Source organism: Phalaenopsis equestris, unplaced genomic scaffold (genome assembly GCF_001263595.1).
Source record: "Phalaenopsis equestris unplaced genomic scaffold, ASM126359v1 Scaffold000107, whole genome shotgun sequence".
Lineage (NCBI taxonomy): Eukaryota > Viridiplantae > Streptophyta > Magnoliopsida > Asparagales > Orchidaceae > Phalaenopsis > Phalaenopsis equestris.
Genome location: NW_018164549.1, coordinates 3,966,735 through 3,983,091, shown reverse-complemented (window position 1 = coordinate 3,983,091; position 16,357 = coordinate 3,966,735). Strand labels below are relative to the sequence as shown.

The window sequence follows — 16,357 nt, the reverse complement described above, 5'->3', positions numbered from 1 at the left end:
AGCATTCAACAGGCAACAATGCAGGCAATGCGAATTGCGGCGATCAGACGTATCGACTCTCCGAATTGCGAAGCTTGTGCGCGGGAGTGCGAATTGTGCAAAAGGCCACCCTAAGGCTCAGGAAGGTCCTATAGGGAATCCCTTTTGGGTTTCCTCATGTTGGTTTCATCCTTCTAAGTGCTAGAAGTTGATACCACACACGCGAAACTCCAGAAAGGGACGGAAGCGGGTCGAACTAAAACGAGGCAGGTCCCACTTCTAAGGTTCTAAGATAGTCGCAGGAAGACCCCTAAGGCTAGATCCTAACTCCCACGAGAAATACTAGACCTCACGAAAATTGAGGTCAACACTACCCTAGAGTCTTTTTAAGATGGGCATTTCTAACCCTTTGATACGAAAGCTATGAATTAGCACTTTCTCATGTAATTATTGGCAAAAAGCGGAACTTAACTGACTGTCCTCATATTGCAAATCTTGCTATCCTCATATGTTGCATCAATTGAAGTTACCTTTTTAATAATTATATGAAATTACAAAATAATATGCATTAAATACTCATGATCAATTGGGGTTTGCTATTTGTTAGATGTTGCACACTCTCCCTTGTTTCCCTTTGGATCTTCTAATGATCATAATATTAATCAAGTTTCATCTTTGAGTTAGCGCCTTCTCTTATTGTTCATGATTTGTTGGTTGAGAATACCCCTTCTGTCCTCCAATTTTGAAGGGACTTCCAGTTTACCAAAAATCATAGTTGGGTTAAACATTAGACAGTCTATTGAGGGCAACGTAACTGACTTTACTATTTCTTCTCCAATCAATGCCATAACCATATTCACCAATGCCAAATGAGAATGTTTAGGAGTGAAGAATTATAGTGATTCTAGCTCATTTCAAACTTAAAATTCTATTAGAAGTTTTATAAATTTAATGAAATTCTACTAGTATTTTTTTTAAGGCACTAATCAAAGAAAATTATCACTCCACTCTCCCAAAAATATTATATTCATGAAAAAACCTACAAATTACCCTAATGATTTTGGCATTTTAGACTTAGTTGATGTCTAAGTTGGCAATATCTATTTCTCTAGGATGTCATTATTATCTTTCTTTGAATTGCTTAATCTGATTTTTTCTTTTAATTTCTAGGTTGTGGTCTTATATAACCCCATTAACATGCATCTTTTCGCTGCTTGTTATAAAATTTAATTGCTTCAAAAAAATATTGAAATAGATTAACAAAAATTGTCAAAGCCCTTATTGAACTCATCATTGTGTGTGTTGCTGCTTGAGGCTTGTTGTACGCTTGGTGAACACAACAATCGATCGCTCATTTGTGCTTGTCAAGCTCAAGCGTGTACTATCCACGTTCATGCATCTTGACATATTCGTTGGCATCCACACCACAGTTCAAAATCCTGTCTTCTCGTATTTTTACGTGTTATACCACATGCATTCTAATGCTTGGGCCAGCTTGCACACTCCCGCAACCACTAACGGCCTTGGCAGGACACTAAGGTTTGTAGACATGCGCTTTTTCACGCTCACTCACAACTACTCTCCCCTCCAAGGGGCCCTTTTCCACCAATATCCCTTTTTTGTATTTGGAAAGCTCTGTCACTAATTCAATGCCCTTACCTCCGAAATGTTGCGGTGATTGAAAATTGGTAAACAAAATTATGTTGTAAACTGGCAAAATTACCTACATAGGCTCATAAAACATGTTCCCTACAGCATCACACAACAAAAATTCTCAACATGTTCAATACCTCAAAAAAACAAATCACAAAATTGCAAAAAACATAAAATTTTCTTATCGTCATCAGCCCTTCACATATCTCGCGTATCTCTTTTCTGTCAAGGAAGCTCCTCACTTACTCAATGACCTTACCTCAAAAATGCAACAGGTAATTAAAGCTGACAAACCAAAATTCTTTCTCAACATGGCCGAACTACCCCCATAGGCTCATTAAGAATGTTCTCCACAACATCCTAGTCGACATTCTTAACAAGTTCTGATCATAAAGCCAAAAATCATTGGAAGGTTTCACATAAAATTTGCAAATCCATATCAGCCAAAAGCATGTGCCTCAAGAGAATTGAATCCATTCCAAGCACAATAAATATAAATTTATGGTGGAAATTTCACAAAACCACTCACTCTTGGAAATGTTTGTGTCTTCCAAATTCAACAAAGATTCTCATCCTTTTTCCTTTAGACTTTTATTTGAAAATCATGTAGTACTGTTCTATCCCTTGTGGAAGAAAATAACAGATTTTTGGCTTCCAATGGGGATGTCCGGCTCTTGCTGGGATGTACTTAAACATTCTAATTGCGCAGCTCACTATGTAACTTAGTCCAACCACCTTCCTATATATCCAAAATCTCGATGTCTCATCTGAAAAATTTTCCCTCAAGCGGAATCTTCTGAACAAAATACTCATCACTGATCATAGAATTCCAACAAAAGGAATAAAATTAGCTATCGCGCGTTCACCGCAGCTTGGTGGAAACTATCAATCACCTCTCCACAGACTACCTCAAGCGGAAACTATGTGGCACCATTTTTCTTCCATGTTGGATCTCTATTTTGATCCTAGCTCAACATTGCTTCAATCCCTGATTTCTGGTGGACGTTAGCTCACTCAATATTCCTCAACAAACCAAACAAATGCTTTCTTATGATAAGCATCACACGAAAAAAGCTTCAAATTTGACAACTCCAGATGCTTCCGATGTTCAAGTGGAAGGCCTGCTTCAAGCATTTGCAGCCGTTTATCTGAAAACCCCCACAAAGTTTGCGGAAAATTTGACTCTTATTGATATTGAGGCCTCATTCCCTGGAGGGTTCGCCGCAGCTTTGAGTAAGTCAAGAAATCTCCAGGTTTCTCATACCAACCCATATTTAAAACACGTTTTCGAGAAAGCCCAGTTATGAGAAAATATAATTGCAAACATGGATTACTTCAAAAAGCAGCAAATTGAAGCATTCTCTGATTCCTCCTAACCTTTGTCCAACTCGAATAGTAATAGATTGCTCTTCAAATATACGTCACAACTTTTCAGAAACTTATATTCGATGATAGACCTTCTTCAACAATAAGGAAATCCCACAAAAATTAACTTTTGATTAAAAAGCCCAACTAATTAAACGTTTAGTATTTTTATTTGGGGTTCTCCTGAACAAAGTGCAACAATTAGTGTAGATAGAAAAGCTCCAATTGAGATAACTTGCTAGTCCGCTCATACCTTGCCCTTCTTGTATTGAGACATGTCGGCAATGCAGTATCTTATGAATGTTAAGGGATCCCACATGGAAGAAAAGTATTTTGTAATGGTGAAACAACAAAAGGAATGAAAAATCAAAATTCATGGAAAATATGCGACAGTAACTGCTAACCAGGAATTGGCTTCAAATAATAGAGTAAAACTTCATTAAACAAATCATTGGCCAAAGAATTGGTAATAGAACTATTGATCTCATAGCCAGCATATGCATGGGGATTAATTACGTTCTAAATTCATAAATTTATACTGGGAACTACAACTACATTAAACATATGGCAGTAATATTAGATAAGTGTCCTGACTGTTTACATTGGGCCCTTTTAGCCCCAAAGTTTACAAAGGCACCAAATTAGGCTCTAGACACTTTAATTTATGGCTGAAATAGTCTTCTATTGGGTCTTTTTCAACCCACATTAAAAAAGTTTGGGGATTAAATTGACACTTTAATAGAATCGGAGACTAAAATGATCCCTTAGAAAGAGTTGGGGGACAATTTCGACACTTTTCTCAATACTTAGATGTGCTTGACACATTTAGGTTTATTTCCAACTAATATTCCACAGAGATTTCAAGAACCTATGACATTGAAATAATACAAGTGATGTGGATGTCCCTTGGCAAGTAATTTACATGATCAAATGATTATCAATCAAAAGTGAAGCACAAATGGCTACACCTAAGCAAAAAAATAGTCACCAAAAAGCTAATCTAAAATGGTTAAATTCAAAATAATCGTGATGATGATAATTTATTGAGTAATTCAAAACTAAAAACCAAAGAAAGGAGAATTGTGGTTGGTTTCTAAACAATTTTAGCCACCTTTGGAATTCAAAACAAAATAATGATGTAATCTTCTAAGCCACCTCTTATGGAAATCATAAATTATATAAAGATTTTTCTACAGAAATTAGCGCACACATTTTATTTAAAAAAACATCAAACATTTAGCACGAATACAAAGATAAGCACCAACAACTCGATAGGTAGATGATCTCTCTCAATTCCTATAATTCGAGAGGTAGGAAATCTCTCCCGAACCCTTAGATAAAAGACCCAATCTTATGCATAACCCTAAGCCTAAACATATTAGTCATACATATGCTACATAATAATAAATGACAAAATCGCCCACAAATTAATAAAGACTAAATTGTCCTTAGGCACACAAAAAGACTAAATTGCCATTATAGATTAGCGTAACAATACTCCCCTCCTAAAAAGACACATTGTCCTCAAGGTGGAAGAAAAATTAATTGTTGTGGAATCACGTCATGCGACTCTAGCCCATAAATTGGCTTGAGCCAGGTTCTCGCGTCAAAACTGACACGCTCGTTATGACCATCTTCAATTTCTAAAAAACTATGGGCCGTAACTTCCCCCAACTGAAATTTATCCTTCAAATTATTTGTTCCCGGCCACATAGTCAAATTATAACCATTCACGAACTTCCAGTAGTATCATATAATTCTCATAAATCTTCTCAATCCCTTCCAAGTATTAGGTAGTGGCCCCTCCAACCTATACGCCTCCTTCGATGGGTCCACTAAAACCAAGGTCTTGCACAAATTAGGGTCACCACGAAACACCACTCCTTATCTCCCTCCAAAAACTCTATGGTTAAAAGTTTCCAATCAATCTTAGTCTCCCCAATCATTTGTAGCCACTTCATCCCCATAATCACATATGTGTTTCCCAAGTCCCAAGGGAAGGAAATCTTCCACCACCAGTAGTCATGACCCCAAAGCTTCCCATATCTATTAGCTTCAACCCCAATTGGTCCACGACCTGATTTGAAATGAAATTGTGAACACCAGTACTGACTGATCCCAGGTCTGTCCCCTCACCTCCCCTCACCTTCATGGTATGACTTGGGATAAATCCCATCACCAAGTTGAAGGACACCTCTGCTACATCCAAGTGTAAGTGCTCCTCTCCCTCCACTGTTTATTCCTATGACTCCTCACCATTTGTCTCCTCCCCCCTCACAAACTAATAAGATATGGAGAGGGTGATTCTTATATCGGTGGCCCGGGGCATATTTCTTATCACAGTGCAAATAAAATTCATTTCCTCTCTTGCATGCACCTCTATCTTTGTGAGGCACTTGAAGTTGACCTCGGGGTATTCCTCTTCTTCTGCGCCTCCTTCCGAAATGAAACCATTTGGGTCATTGGTATAATGGTCGTTGAGCTATTATTGTAGAATCCTCCTGTAATGCCACTTTTTGTTAGTCTTATTCATCTTCTGGGCAAGCTCCATTCTCTCCCTCAATCCCCACTGTCTAATAATTGGAGTGCTTCTTGTATTTCGGGCTTTAGGCCCTTTATAAAGTTCCCCTCCAATCCTGCCTCAAAACTCCCTCTAAGCAGTCTTGACAACAGCTCAAATTTCTCTCTATACTCCATGACAGTCCCCTCTCAAGTAAAAACATATAATTGCTGTTGTAGATCTCCTTCCAAATAGCTTAGAAACGTTCCAAGAAATAATGTTTAAATTCCACTCATAACGGATTGGGTATCTAGTCTCCCTCCACTGAAATTATGCTAGGGCTTTTCCCTCCAAATATAACCCCACCGTCATGAGCTTCTCTCCCCATTTAGCCCATTCACCGCAAAGTATCGTTCCACTTGATACACCCACCCATGTGTATCTTACCCCACGAATATCGACATCTTCAACTTCCTAACCTTAACCTCACCCCCCCAACTTCCTCTCCCTTCAGTGTTTCCACCCATGTATCTAGGGTGAAACTCCCTCCTTTAATCATAAGCATATCCCATTTTGGTTTCTCTCCTTCCTTCTACGTGTTCCTCCCAACCCATTACATAACCCCTACTCCTATTGGCCCGCCCCCTCCGTCGGAAATCTCTAATGCACCCCCATCGAAGTCCTAGGTGAGGAGAGAGTTCTTTCTCGATGACAAATGCTTTTCTTCTCCTATTCCTTAAGTTTGATATCTTTCCTTATTGATCTCACTATTGCTTCTCTAGTCAACCCTTGGTTAGGGTTTGCAAATTGAGCCATTGAAAGTGCCTTGGATTGCATATCAATAAACTTCCTTAGCATCTTCTCCAATGTTCTCGATTCGATTATCAATGATGGAAAAACTTTCTTCTATCCCGGATTTAAGTAATCCTACACCTTCCAATCTCTCCTCCAAAGCATCCACTCTACTTGCTGCCATCTCTCACAATTTTCGATCATGAAGGAAGGACCTCCTACATGTTGAAATCCGATTGATGGCTTCCTAGATGTTTGGCGTGGTTCGGTCACGACAAAGACAATGGCAGATGAGCCTGTATCCACGATCTTGTGTGAATGTGTTGTTGATGTCTTCTTGTCATTATAAGCAGCAATCCTGTTAGTGTATGGAGCAATCCTATTGTTTGCTTCTCAGATGGGTTGGAGTCGCATGATTTGGTACTAGTGCATGCTCGAGCCTGCTATCGACTTCCCAGCACACCGCAATTGCGGCTGTATAGCAAGCGCCAGTCACGTAGGAGCTGCCATCGCAACTATAACATGTTGTTCTCTTCCCATATAACTTCCATAGGGGCATTGCTTGCTTCCCTTCGCGGTTATGCATGTCGTGATCCCTTGTTGCTCCCCGCGACTATTTCGACATTGAATGTCGCGATCCCTTTGTTGCTATGCATGGTTGTATGACAATTTTTTAAACTCCATAAGAGTCGCACCCCAAATCGAGGACTCTGATACCACTTGAAAGGATTTGAGATAAATTTTTCCAACGAAATTAGCGCAAACACTATAGATGTGCATTGTTTGGATAAATCCGAAAAACTAATCTGAATCAAGCCATTTTATTGATTTGGTTTGCTTTTTGAAATAACGGTTGGGAATTCAGTTTTAAAATATGTATACTTTGGTATATCGATTATGGTTGGATTTAAGAAAAATGCCGATTTAGCCAAAAACTGATTTTTATAGGACAAAAGTGCTGTTTAGCGGAAGCTAAATGTATTGCGAAGCTTTTTTCTTTAGGTCCAGTTAGGGTTCATTTTGAAGCACTGCCTCACGCTATCGCGTAGACGGCGCAACTCGCCTCTCCTTGCCCCTGTGCTCTGTCACTAGTTGCTCGGCTCATCTCGATAATCTTGGTCTTGGTCCTCTTGGATATCATGGTTACCCCGAATCTCAACTAGTTGTATTTCCAAGCTTTTGTTTTCCCCTTCTAGTTGTTGTCCTAATTTTCTTTACTCTATCTTCTTCTACAACTTAATCTTCTACAACGAATGTATGCACTTCTTAATCCTAACTATGCAGTAGGGTGAACTGTTGAAGAAATTTTTGGTTTATGTTGACATACTCCATGGTTAGATGGTGAATTTACATATATACTATTCAGTCTTATTGTTTCATTTTATAGGATTAACGCAAAAGGATTTTTGTTCCATCTAATGATATGCTTCTATGAGAAGCTTCTATTGGTTTTTATGTGATCGATACAAAGCGATTTTTGTTCCATATGAAGTATATGCTTCTATAAGAAATTTCTATTGATTTTCTTATGATATAGAAACAAAGTTTCTTTGGTTCTAATGTGAAATGTATGCTCACACTAGAGGTTTACTTGTCTTTTGAGTTTGGCTTTTGCCAACTGTAGTTGCTACTTATTTTGGTATTCACTTTGAGACTCTCTAATCCGTTAGTCCCAATTGTGAGGTGGTTGTGCCCTGAGTTGGGTTAGATTAAATCTAATACAGACGGTTCCTTTGGTTCTAATTCAAGTGGCTTTGGTCGTTTACTTAGAGAATACTTTGGTAAGTTGGTTCTCGCTTTTGTTGGCCCATTGAAGTGTATATCTACTATTCTTTGGCTTTTTATTTGTGATGGAGCTTGGCTTTATCTCTCTTACTAGTTCATGGTTGTTGGATTTGTAGTTTGTGAATGAGTTGGTGTACTGTTCTTCTGAGCTTTGGCTTTTGCCAACTGTAGTTGTTGGGGGTATTTCGACAGTTGCTTAATGTTGCCAAATTATCTTCTGGATTTTTGGTGCTTCCTATCTTTTCTGATAGCTCTTGTTTGGCTAAATAGTGAATACTAACATTAATGAACTTATAGTTCATTCTGATGAGGCATCAAGGTACTAGTTGGCTATTGTTTGGTTAAATGAACTTATAGTTCATTCTTGAAAGTTTGATATAGCATAATTTTTAGAAGCATGTCCACATTATGCATTATGAGTAATTACTTAATGTGGTAGAAACTTTGGTTCGATATAGAATAGTTTTAGCACAACCATTATTTAATCAAGGCATTGAGAAGATTACTTTGGTACCAAATCAAACACACAATCTGCATATGTAGGCATGTAGTTCCCTGTAATGTTGGCTGCTGGGACCTATATGGCTATGCCTATACATTTGAATCTATAAGGTTTCTACTTTCTAGAACAATGCATCATGTTATGCCCTATTTACAAAATCCTTCTTATTTAGGCGGTTTAGATAACTTTCTTTTCTTACCTGCTACTAGATTGTTTTGTAATTTTTGTTCCTCTATTGGTTGGCAATGGTTTTTGGGCTGCTTACAGGGATCAGGTTTGGATATGGAATTCAACCGGACTTTAATTTTCATGTCTGAATGGAATTTCTGATCTCATTCCTCTTGGCATTTTAGAGAACAATGATGATATCTACATCAATATCAATGTACTTACGCCTTCGACTTGCTGGTGCTCTATTTATTTCAGAATTCGGTATTGCATGGATGGATCATGTCATTGAGGCCACCATATAGTCTAAGCTCTCTCTATCCCCTGGATAGATCTTTTTTTTGGCTTTTGCTTTCCTTTGCCCTTTGGTGTATTTCGTCTCTTTTCATTGAGGTCGTAGTATAGCAAAACTAAACAATGATTGTAAGTTGGTGCCTCTAAAGACCAAGTTGGATGTGATGTTGATGAAGCTCAACTAGAAGGCATCAAGGCAAGCAAACAAGTTAGAGAGAAAGCTCTTGACAATTCTCAAAGAGCATTAGTTATAGAATAAAACAAATTTTAGAGTGCTTAAAATTATGTGCAACTTTCTTGTATTATTAAGAATTTATGATTCATGTAAACTATTTATGCATTTTTTTTAAAATTGTTCAATGTTGTGCCGTACTTCTTTTTCTTTGGGCTATAAATTATGTTTTTAATCAAATTATTTTTATCAATTGAATATCACTTGTTGTAACTAGATCATTGCTTTTCTATGTGTTTTTTTTTTTTTTACATGTCAAATACATGTATTTCAGTTTATCAAAAATCGAACCGTTCAAGCCGAATTAAATTTAGATTTGACTGCAACAATTCTGTAAAAAATATATTTGGTTCGGTTGTTCGATTTCTGGATTTTGGTTTAAGTCGGTTGGCCAAATTTTAAAACTGGTCCATCTTAACCGATCGAATGCACACCCCTAGCAAACACACATTTTATGGCAAGAACATCAAGCATTCAGCACGAATACAAAGATAAATACCAATAATTCGAGAGGTATGCAATCTCTCCCAATTCCTACAATTCGAGCGGAAGAAAATTTCTCAAAAACCTTAACCCTAAGTTACAAGACTTAATCTTCTACACAACCATAACCATAAACATATTAGCCCTATTTACTAAATAATGATAAATGACAATTAACTAAATCGCACTAAGGCTAATAAAATCTAAATTGCCCTTAGTGAAAAAAAAGACTGAAATTACCCCTAGGGACAGGCGTAACAACTACCACTTATGATAATAAAAAATTATATGAAGAGAATAATATATCATCGTGTACTCAACATAACTTTCATAGAAAGTGGCAATTCTTTTTGAATCAAGAAAAATTAAGCACCAAGGAAAATAAATAAATCACAAGCAAACGTAATGGAAAATAAGTCGTCAACATTATCAACGTCACAAGTAGCCCAATCGAAATTAATTGAAGTCAGCTGTAGTTGTTTCATGCGCTGTCTATAATAATATACACTAGTCTTTTTCACAACTGTTGGCTTTTCACGTTAAGTATATCGATAAACTTTATTGGTATGTATTTCTTTTGTCACATATGCCCCAAACCAATCAAGCGTATCTTCTATAACCTTTATATAAGTGCCACTACTACAATACCTCAATTATAATTATTTCAAAATACGGTAAATCCCAAAATGAAACCCCAACTATTCACACACAGCTAAATTGATCCTAGAGAATCACATTTTTTAAATCTAATGTCTCAAATATATAAAACTGATCCAAATTGATCTCTCAAGGACGAAATTAGGATCAATTTTATATAGTCAATGGGTTAAATTGGGATCAATTTTAAATCACAATTTCCATATTAAAGAACATTTTTTTATCAATTTATATAATTAGGGGACTAAATTGGAGAAACAAGATAATTTGATACTAGATTGGCCACATTCAGAAAGTGGATAGACTATTTTGGTATTTAATTTTTCACAATATATATATTTTTTGGCTTGAGCTATATATTTTTTTATCTTTAAATTTTCATTTCTAACATATTTGGTAGTTTCATAATAATTCACCAATTGGTTGAAAATTAATACACCATATTTTTGCACGCAATGGTCCCGCAAACAAATTTTCAGACCATGCATGTACGGACTATACAAGATACAGAAACCAGTAAGGACATAACCATAAAACTAAGCTTCAATGGTGGTGGAAGTAATATGGGAAAGTAAACATTTGGAATCCAATGCCAATTAAAAAAAAAGTATATTTCAAAAGAATTTGATAAGCCAATAATAAAAAAAAAAGAATTGATAGGGAACTTTACTAAGGATACTCTTTGAACAGCTTGTCATAATAACGCTTAACAAGCCTTTTTTCCCATGTAGATTCCATGTCATCCTCTTCAGGTATGATGAATCTTTAAAACCCAAAAAAAAACAATAATAAAACATTTGAAGCGCCAAAAGACACCGAATTAAAAAATACAAGAAACAATAACCATACCAAAAGATCATACAAAATAAGAAATAAATTAAGAAATAACAATCAAGGTTTAAAGAAAATTCAGTATTAAGTGGCCATTGTGTGATGAGAATGCAATCACCCAGGCATCATAAATGGTTACATTTGAACATTTTTGTAACGTGTGAGAAATGGGATATAATTATTAAGAGAAATTTTCTTCTATCCTTTCATTTTAATTTTGGTGTATTAAAATTTAGGTGCAGATTTGCCTGTTTTTAGCTTCCTTTGTTATGCTAAAAGAACTTTTCAACGCATATTAACTTTTTCCAAATACAAGGGTAGTAAACGCCTAATTATTTGTTTTAACAAGCATAAATAATATTCTATTAAAATTGTTAGATTTGAGAATAGAGCAGAATAATTCTCATTGATACAAAGAGGGGTATTCAAACCCAATTACAATGGACTCAAATATGGAAAGAAATAAAGTCATAATAAAGATAAAAAAGAAACTACACAATGCAGAATAAGGATAATTAATAAATAATAACGGCTATGGAAAGCATAAATCTAATAAAAATTTAAAATACCACGCACTGATTGTGGCAAAGACTTGAATCAAAATAAATACCATGCACTGATTGTAGCAGAGATTTGAATCAAAATAGGCAATAGTTGGGCATTTACACTTATTTCACTTTTAATTTGAGGACTTTAAACAAGTCACTGTTTATCCAAATGATTAACTTGGCATTATAATAATATATTCTTAAGAGATTTTACTAGATGACTAAGTAGCTCACAATCTTGCCCCGGAATATATATTAAATGTTGATGGCTTTTTAACTATCTTGATAATATCAATCAACTTTTATACATTATTTTACTTTTAGAACTAGGAAAAATGTGTTAGAATGTAGGCTTGAACATTATACTTTCAATTACAAGTTGGCTCCAGCATTTCGATAATTTTATTTGACTTAATGATCACCTAATGCCTCTCGAAAGTGATAGCATTGAACAGGCACACTACATGGTTCCACCATTTGCCCGGTTCTACCAAGACAAATGGCCTTGGCTTAACCTTGTAAGCCTAATTAAGTGCGTCAACTTAATCTATTAAGACAATAAAATGATAATGAGTTCACTTCATTTTAGTTGGCTGTCTCTCACATAAGTTGCACTAAGGTAATATCTCTGGATTAGTAATAGATCTTTATTCATTGAAACTTATCAAGAAACCTACATGGTGTTGATGTCTTAACTAACATGAAAAGTTAACAGAGTAAGGAAAGCAATAAATTGAACCAAGTGTTGAATAGTTATCAATTCAAGGCAGAAAAAAAGGTTTCCTCAAGACTTTCGCTGCTCCTAAGAAAATGTTTGCAGAAACTGCAAGGTTTATTTGGTTTTTTCACTATTTAAACCGGTCATTATATTTAAAGGGAGCTAAAAGACATAAAACTTGATAATTTCACAAGAAACATATCTTTCAATCATTTAAAATCCTATAATTTACATCCATCTAACCATTAAATTGAGAAGACTGGCTTCATTGTCAGATCATTTCAGTGCAAGAAATTCAAGATGTGCATCTGATTACCATTTCTGTGCCATCAAAGAATTTTAACAGAAAGGTTGTACAATTTTAACTTCCAAAAGAAACACACATAATTACAGCGTAATTCACAACTTCTAATAAGTAAAAAAGAAAAAACAAAAAACATTTCTATAAATCATATTTGTGATGATATATAGATGAATCCTCATGGCAAATGAAGAATCTCATGTACATGCCTGTAGCCTTCTTTTATAGTGTCTTCGTCAGTTTTGACAGGAAATGAACCGTCTGACTTCTTTGCATTCCCATAGAATTGCACTGCAACAGATAACTTGAAATCAGAAGAAATTAAAATCTTCAAGGTAACTGCTTCGTTAGGAGAAATAAATTACTGATTTCAGGGTGGGGGTAGAAGAACCTCTCAAATGAACTTAACAAAAACCATCAATGAAAAAATTGCTAGAAACATTAAAAAGTTATTTGCACATGCTAGAGCAAATAGTAAGGAGTTCGAAAAATAAGATTGCCCATACTATAGCATCCAAAAGCTTTTAGGATTCATTCCGTAATGTGATAGCTTTCTAAGAACCTTCCACAAGACGAACACTAACCAAGTAAAAAGCAACTTACCAAGGGTTTGCGGGTGAAACAACCACGCAATCACAAAAAATAAGTGGGCACAATGCATGTTATCTCAGTCATGTGCATAAATCCATACAGAAGCATTGATCTCCCACAAAAATAACTCATAATTTCAACTATTATCCATTACTGGTGATGAAAACATAAATATGAAGAATTTCATCAATGGCAATTCATTAATTTCTAGAAGAAAAAATGTGTATAAATTTTGAGCCACAAAAACCAATGCAATTTTTTTAAAACATGCACTCATAAAACCTAGATAGTGTAAAACATTGAAAAAATCAATAATGCATTCAAACTAGCAGCAAGATTTAGAGACGAGAAAGAAAGTATGAGAGGTCACCAAATCAAAAAATATCAGCCTCACATTTGTACGGGATGAACATCTCCTAAAAATCTTCAAGTATCCACTTGAACAAATGGTGGACTCCCAACGAAAGAAAGAATAACTTTATTTAGAATAACTAGACTTTTTCCCGATGAGCCAAAGACTATTTATAATATAATTTCCTAATAAAACAATTAATAAAACAAAGGAACAGCTTTAAAGACAGCAAATCTGCACATATGCTCAAGGAAACAGCACATCATGCTGAAACTTTGCTAAAACATGATAATCATAGGATTAGCATAGCCGTCCAATTGCAATCCATGGATAAGCCAACAATCATGGAAGGAAAAACGCACAAAATAAATAATTACAAAGAAGTTACCCGATTAGTATCACCATCGTCATCATCAATGGCCTTATTAAAACCAGTTAGGCTGGCATTAAGATTCCTCATTTGTAATTTATTCTTGTTGAGAGCCGTGATAAGTGTTAAACCTATACTCGCAAACATGTTTAAGTAATTATAGTTCATGATGCCTCAACTCTACCATTTTTCCTCCTATTATTTTGACATTAATTTTATCTCATTGTCTGATGGGTGCATTATTTAAACATGTTTGCCATGCCCTCAACATTATAAGTTTATTTTCCAACACATTATACTCAATAAATGCCCTCAACACACTATAATATATCATTCCTTAATTATCGATTCTAAGTTTGCCATGCATCCACTTGTCATTCTAATTTTTGCGACTGAGCTTAACTCAATGATCATTTTACAGCTAAGTGCTAACACATCCATACAACATGGATATATTTGCATATCACCACACACTTAATCGGTTCTCATATCATGTAATCTTATATTATTTATGTTCTGAATATATTTTCCATTGTTTTATATTTTCAATTACTTCAGCAGAGGTCCTGCATGTTAGAATGTCATATGCAAAAGCATATACCAAGGTAGCTTACTTTAACTACCCTTAAACATCTCAACGACCGAGATAAAATGGCACAAACCTATTGGTTAACCTTGATGTAATCCTATTATAACTGAGAGCTATGTATCACTGATATTAAGCACTACTCTATCATATTGTATACACTAGAACTATCGACATGAATCTCAAAGAGTACAAGCGGCCAAAAGCAAAAAGCTTCCCCCAAGGATAAACAGTCGAACAACAAGTCACCGTCAAGCAGGTGAAACCACGGCTCTAAACCTGGGACAAGTCAATGTACTAGAGATGGTCCCTCGCCCGATGGCGACAAGGTCCGCCAAGCGTGAGGCATAATTCATCCTAGTAGCAAGTCTCATCGAATACCTCACATAGGCTGCGACAAAATCTACCTAAACCCTTGCAAATAAAGATATTCGGTTGAGGTCACGAACCAACCAAGTAGACGAGACGTAGGCCCCGTAAGACTTGAGCCGAAGCGACAAGTGAGCCACAGTTCACTAGAATAAAAACAAATCGACTCATCGGTCGATCAACCAACCGATAGAAGCGCAAGAAGAAACCCCCTAATCTCGATTGGATGACCAACTTGCTCTTGCCGCGGCAGATGAGATCGGTCGAACTCGTCGACCAAACACAAGACACGATCGTCACCCAGTTGATCACCTCAGTTGAGCGCATTTCAGCGAATCGATTAACCAAATGTCGTCATATCAAAATTCAAATTGTAGCACATATATGAAATGAAATTCATACAATTTGAGCATTGATCATATTAAGAACAATTTTCATAATTGTTCCCTGCTTTCAGTAATTGTACAGCAACAACAACAAAGCCTTAATCCCACTATGTGGGGTCGGCTACATGAATCATTTTTCTCCATTGCATCCTATTTAGTGTCATATTTTTATTTAGTTCTAATAAATTAGGATCATTTTTATACAATAAGCCCAAGTCTTCCTAGGTCTACCTCTACTATTCTTAACATAAGTCGAATCTAAAACATCTACTCTCCTAATTGGATCATCAGATGGTCAACCCTTAAAGTGACCAAACCATCTAAGACGACTTTCTCTAATTTTGTCCGTCACAGGAGCTACACCAACCCTATCAAGGATATAATCATTTCGCATTTTGTCTCTAAGTGTAAAGCCACTCATCCAGCTAATCATCCTCATCTTGGTAACACATAACTTAGTATTATGCTTCTCTTTTAAAGGCCAACATTCAGCGCCATAGAGCATTGCAAGTCTCACCACCGTCTTATAAAATTTTTCTTTCGGTCTAAACGGTACTTTTCTATCACACAAAAGGCCTGAAGCATTCCTCCACTTCAACCAACCAACTTGAATTCTACTAGTAACATCCCCATCTATATCACCATCGCTTTGAACAACAGACCCGAGATATCTAAATCGTTCACACCTTTTAATAATTTGATCACCCAAAGTTACACTTTTGTCACTAGAGCTACTACTAAAATTATATTCCATGTATTCAGTTTTAGTTCTACACAAATGAAGGCCTTTAGACTCCAATGTGGACCTCCATAATTCAAGTTTTTCCTGGGCTTTTTCTCTCGTTTTATCCACGAGAAGAATATCATCAGCAAAAAGCATACACCAAGGTACATC

General features: G+C 36.0%; 1 protein-coding gene across 1 annotated transcript in view; it reads right to left on the bottom strand.

Moving 5' to 3' along the window:
* Positions 1-16,357, bottom strand: part of LOC110020822 (protein FRA10AC1) — a 56,178-nt gene that overhangs the window by 17,817 nt on the left and 22,004 nt on the right. The window contains exons 3-5 of the mRNA XM_020719078.1: positions 13,018-13,099; positions 11,090-11,173; positions 3,251-3,290 (exon numbers count right to left, since the gene is read on the bottom strand). Coding sequence (XP_020574737.1) covers positions 3,251-3,290; positions 11,090-11,173; positions 13,018-13,099 — 206 coding nt within the window. The remainder of the gene's footprint in view (positions 1-3,250; positions 3,291-11,089; positions 11,174-13,017; positions 13,100-16,357) is intronic.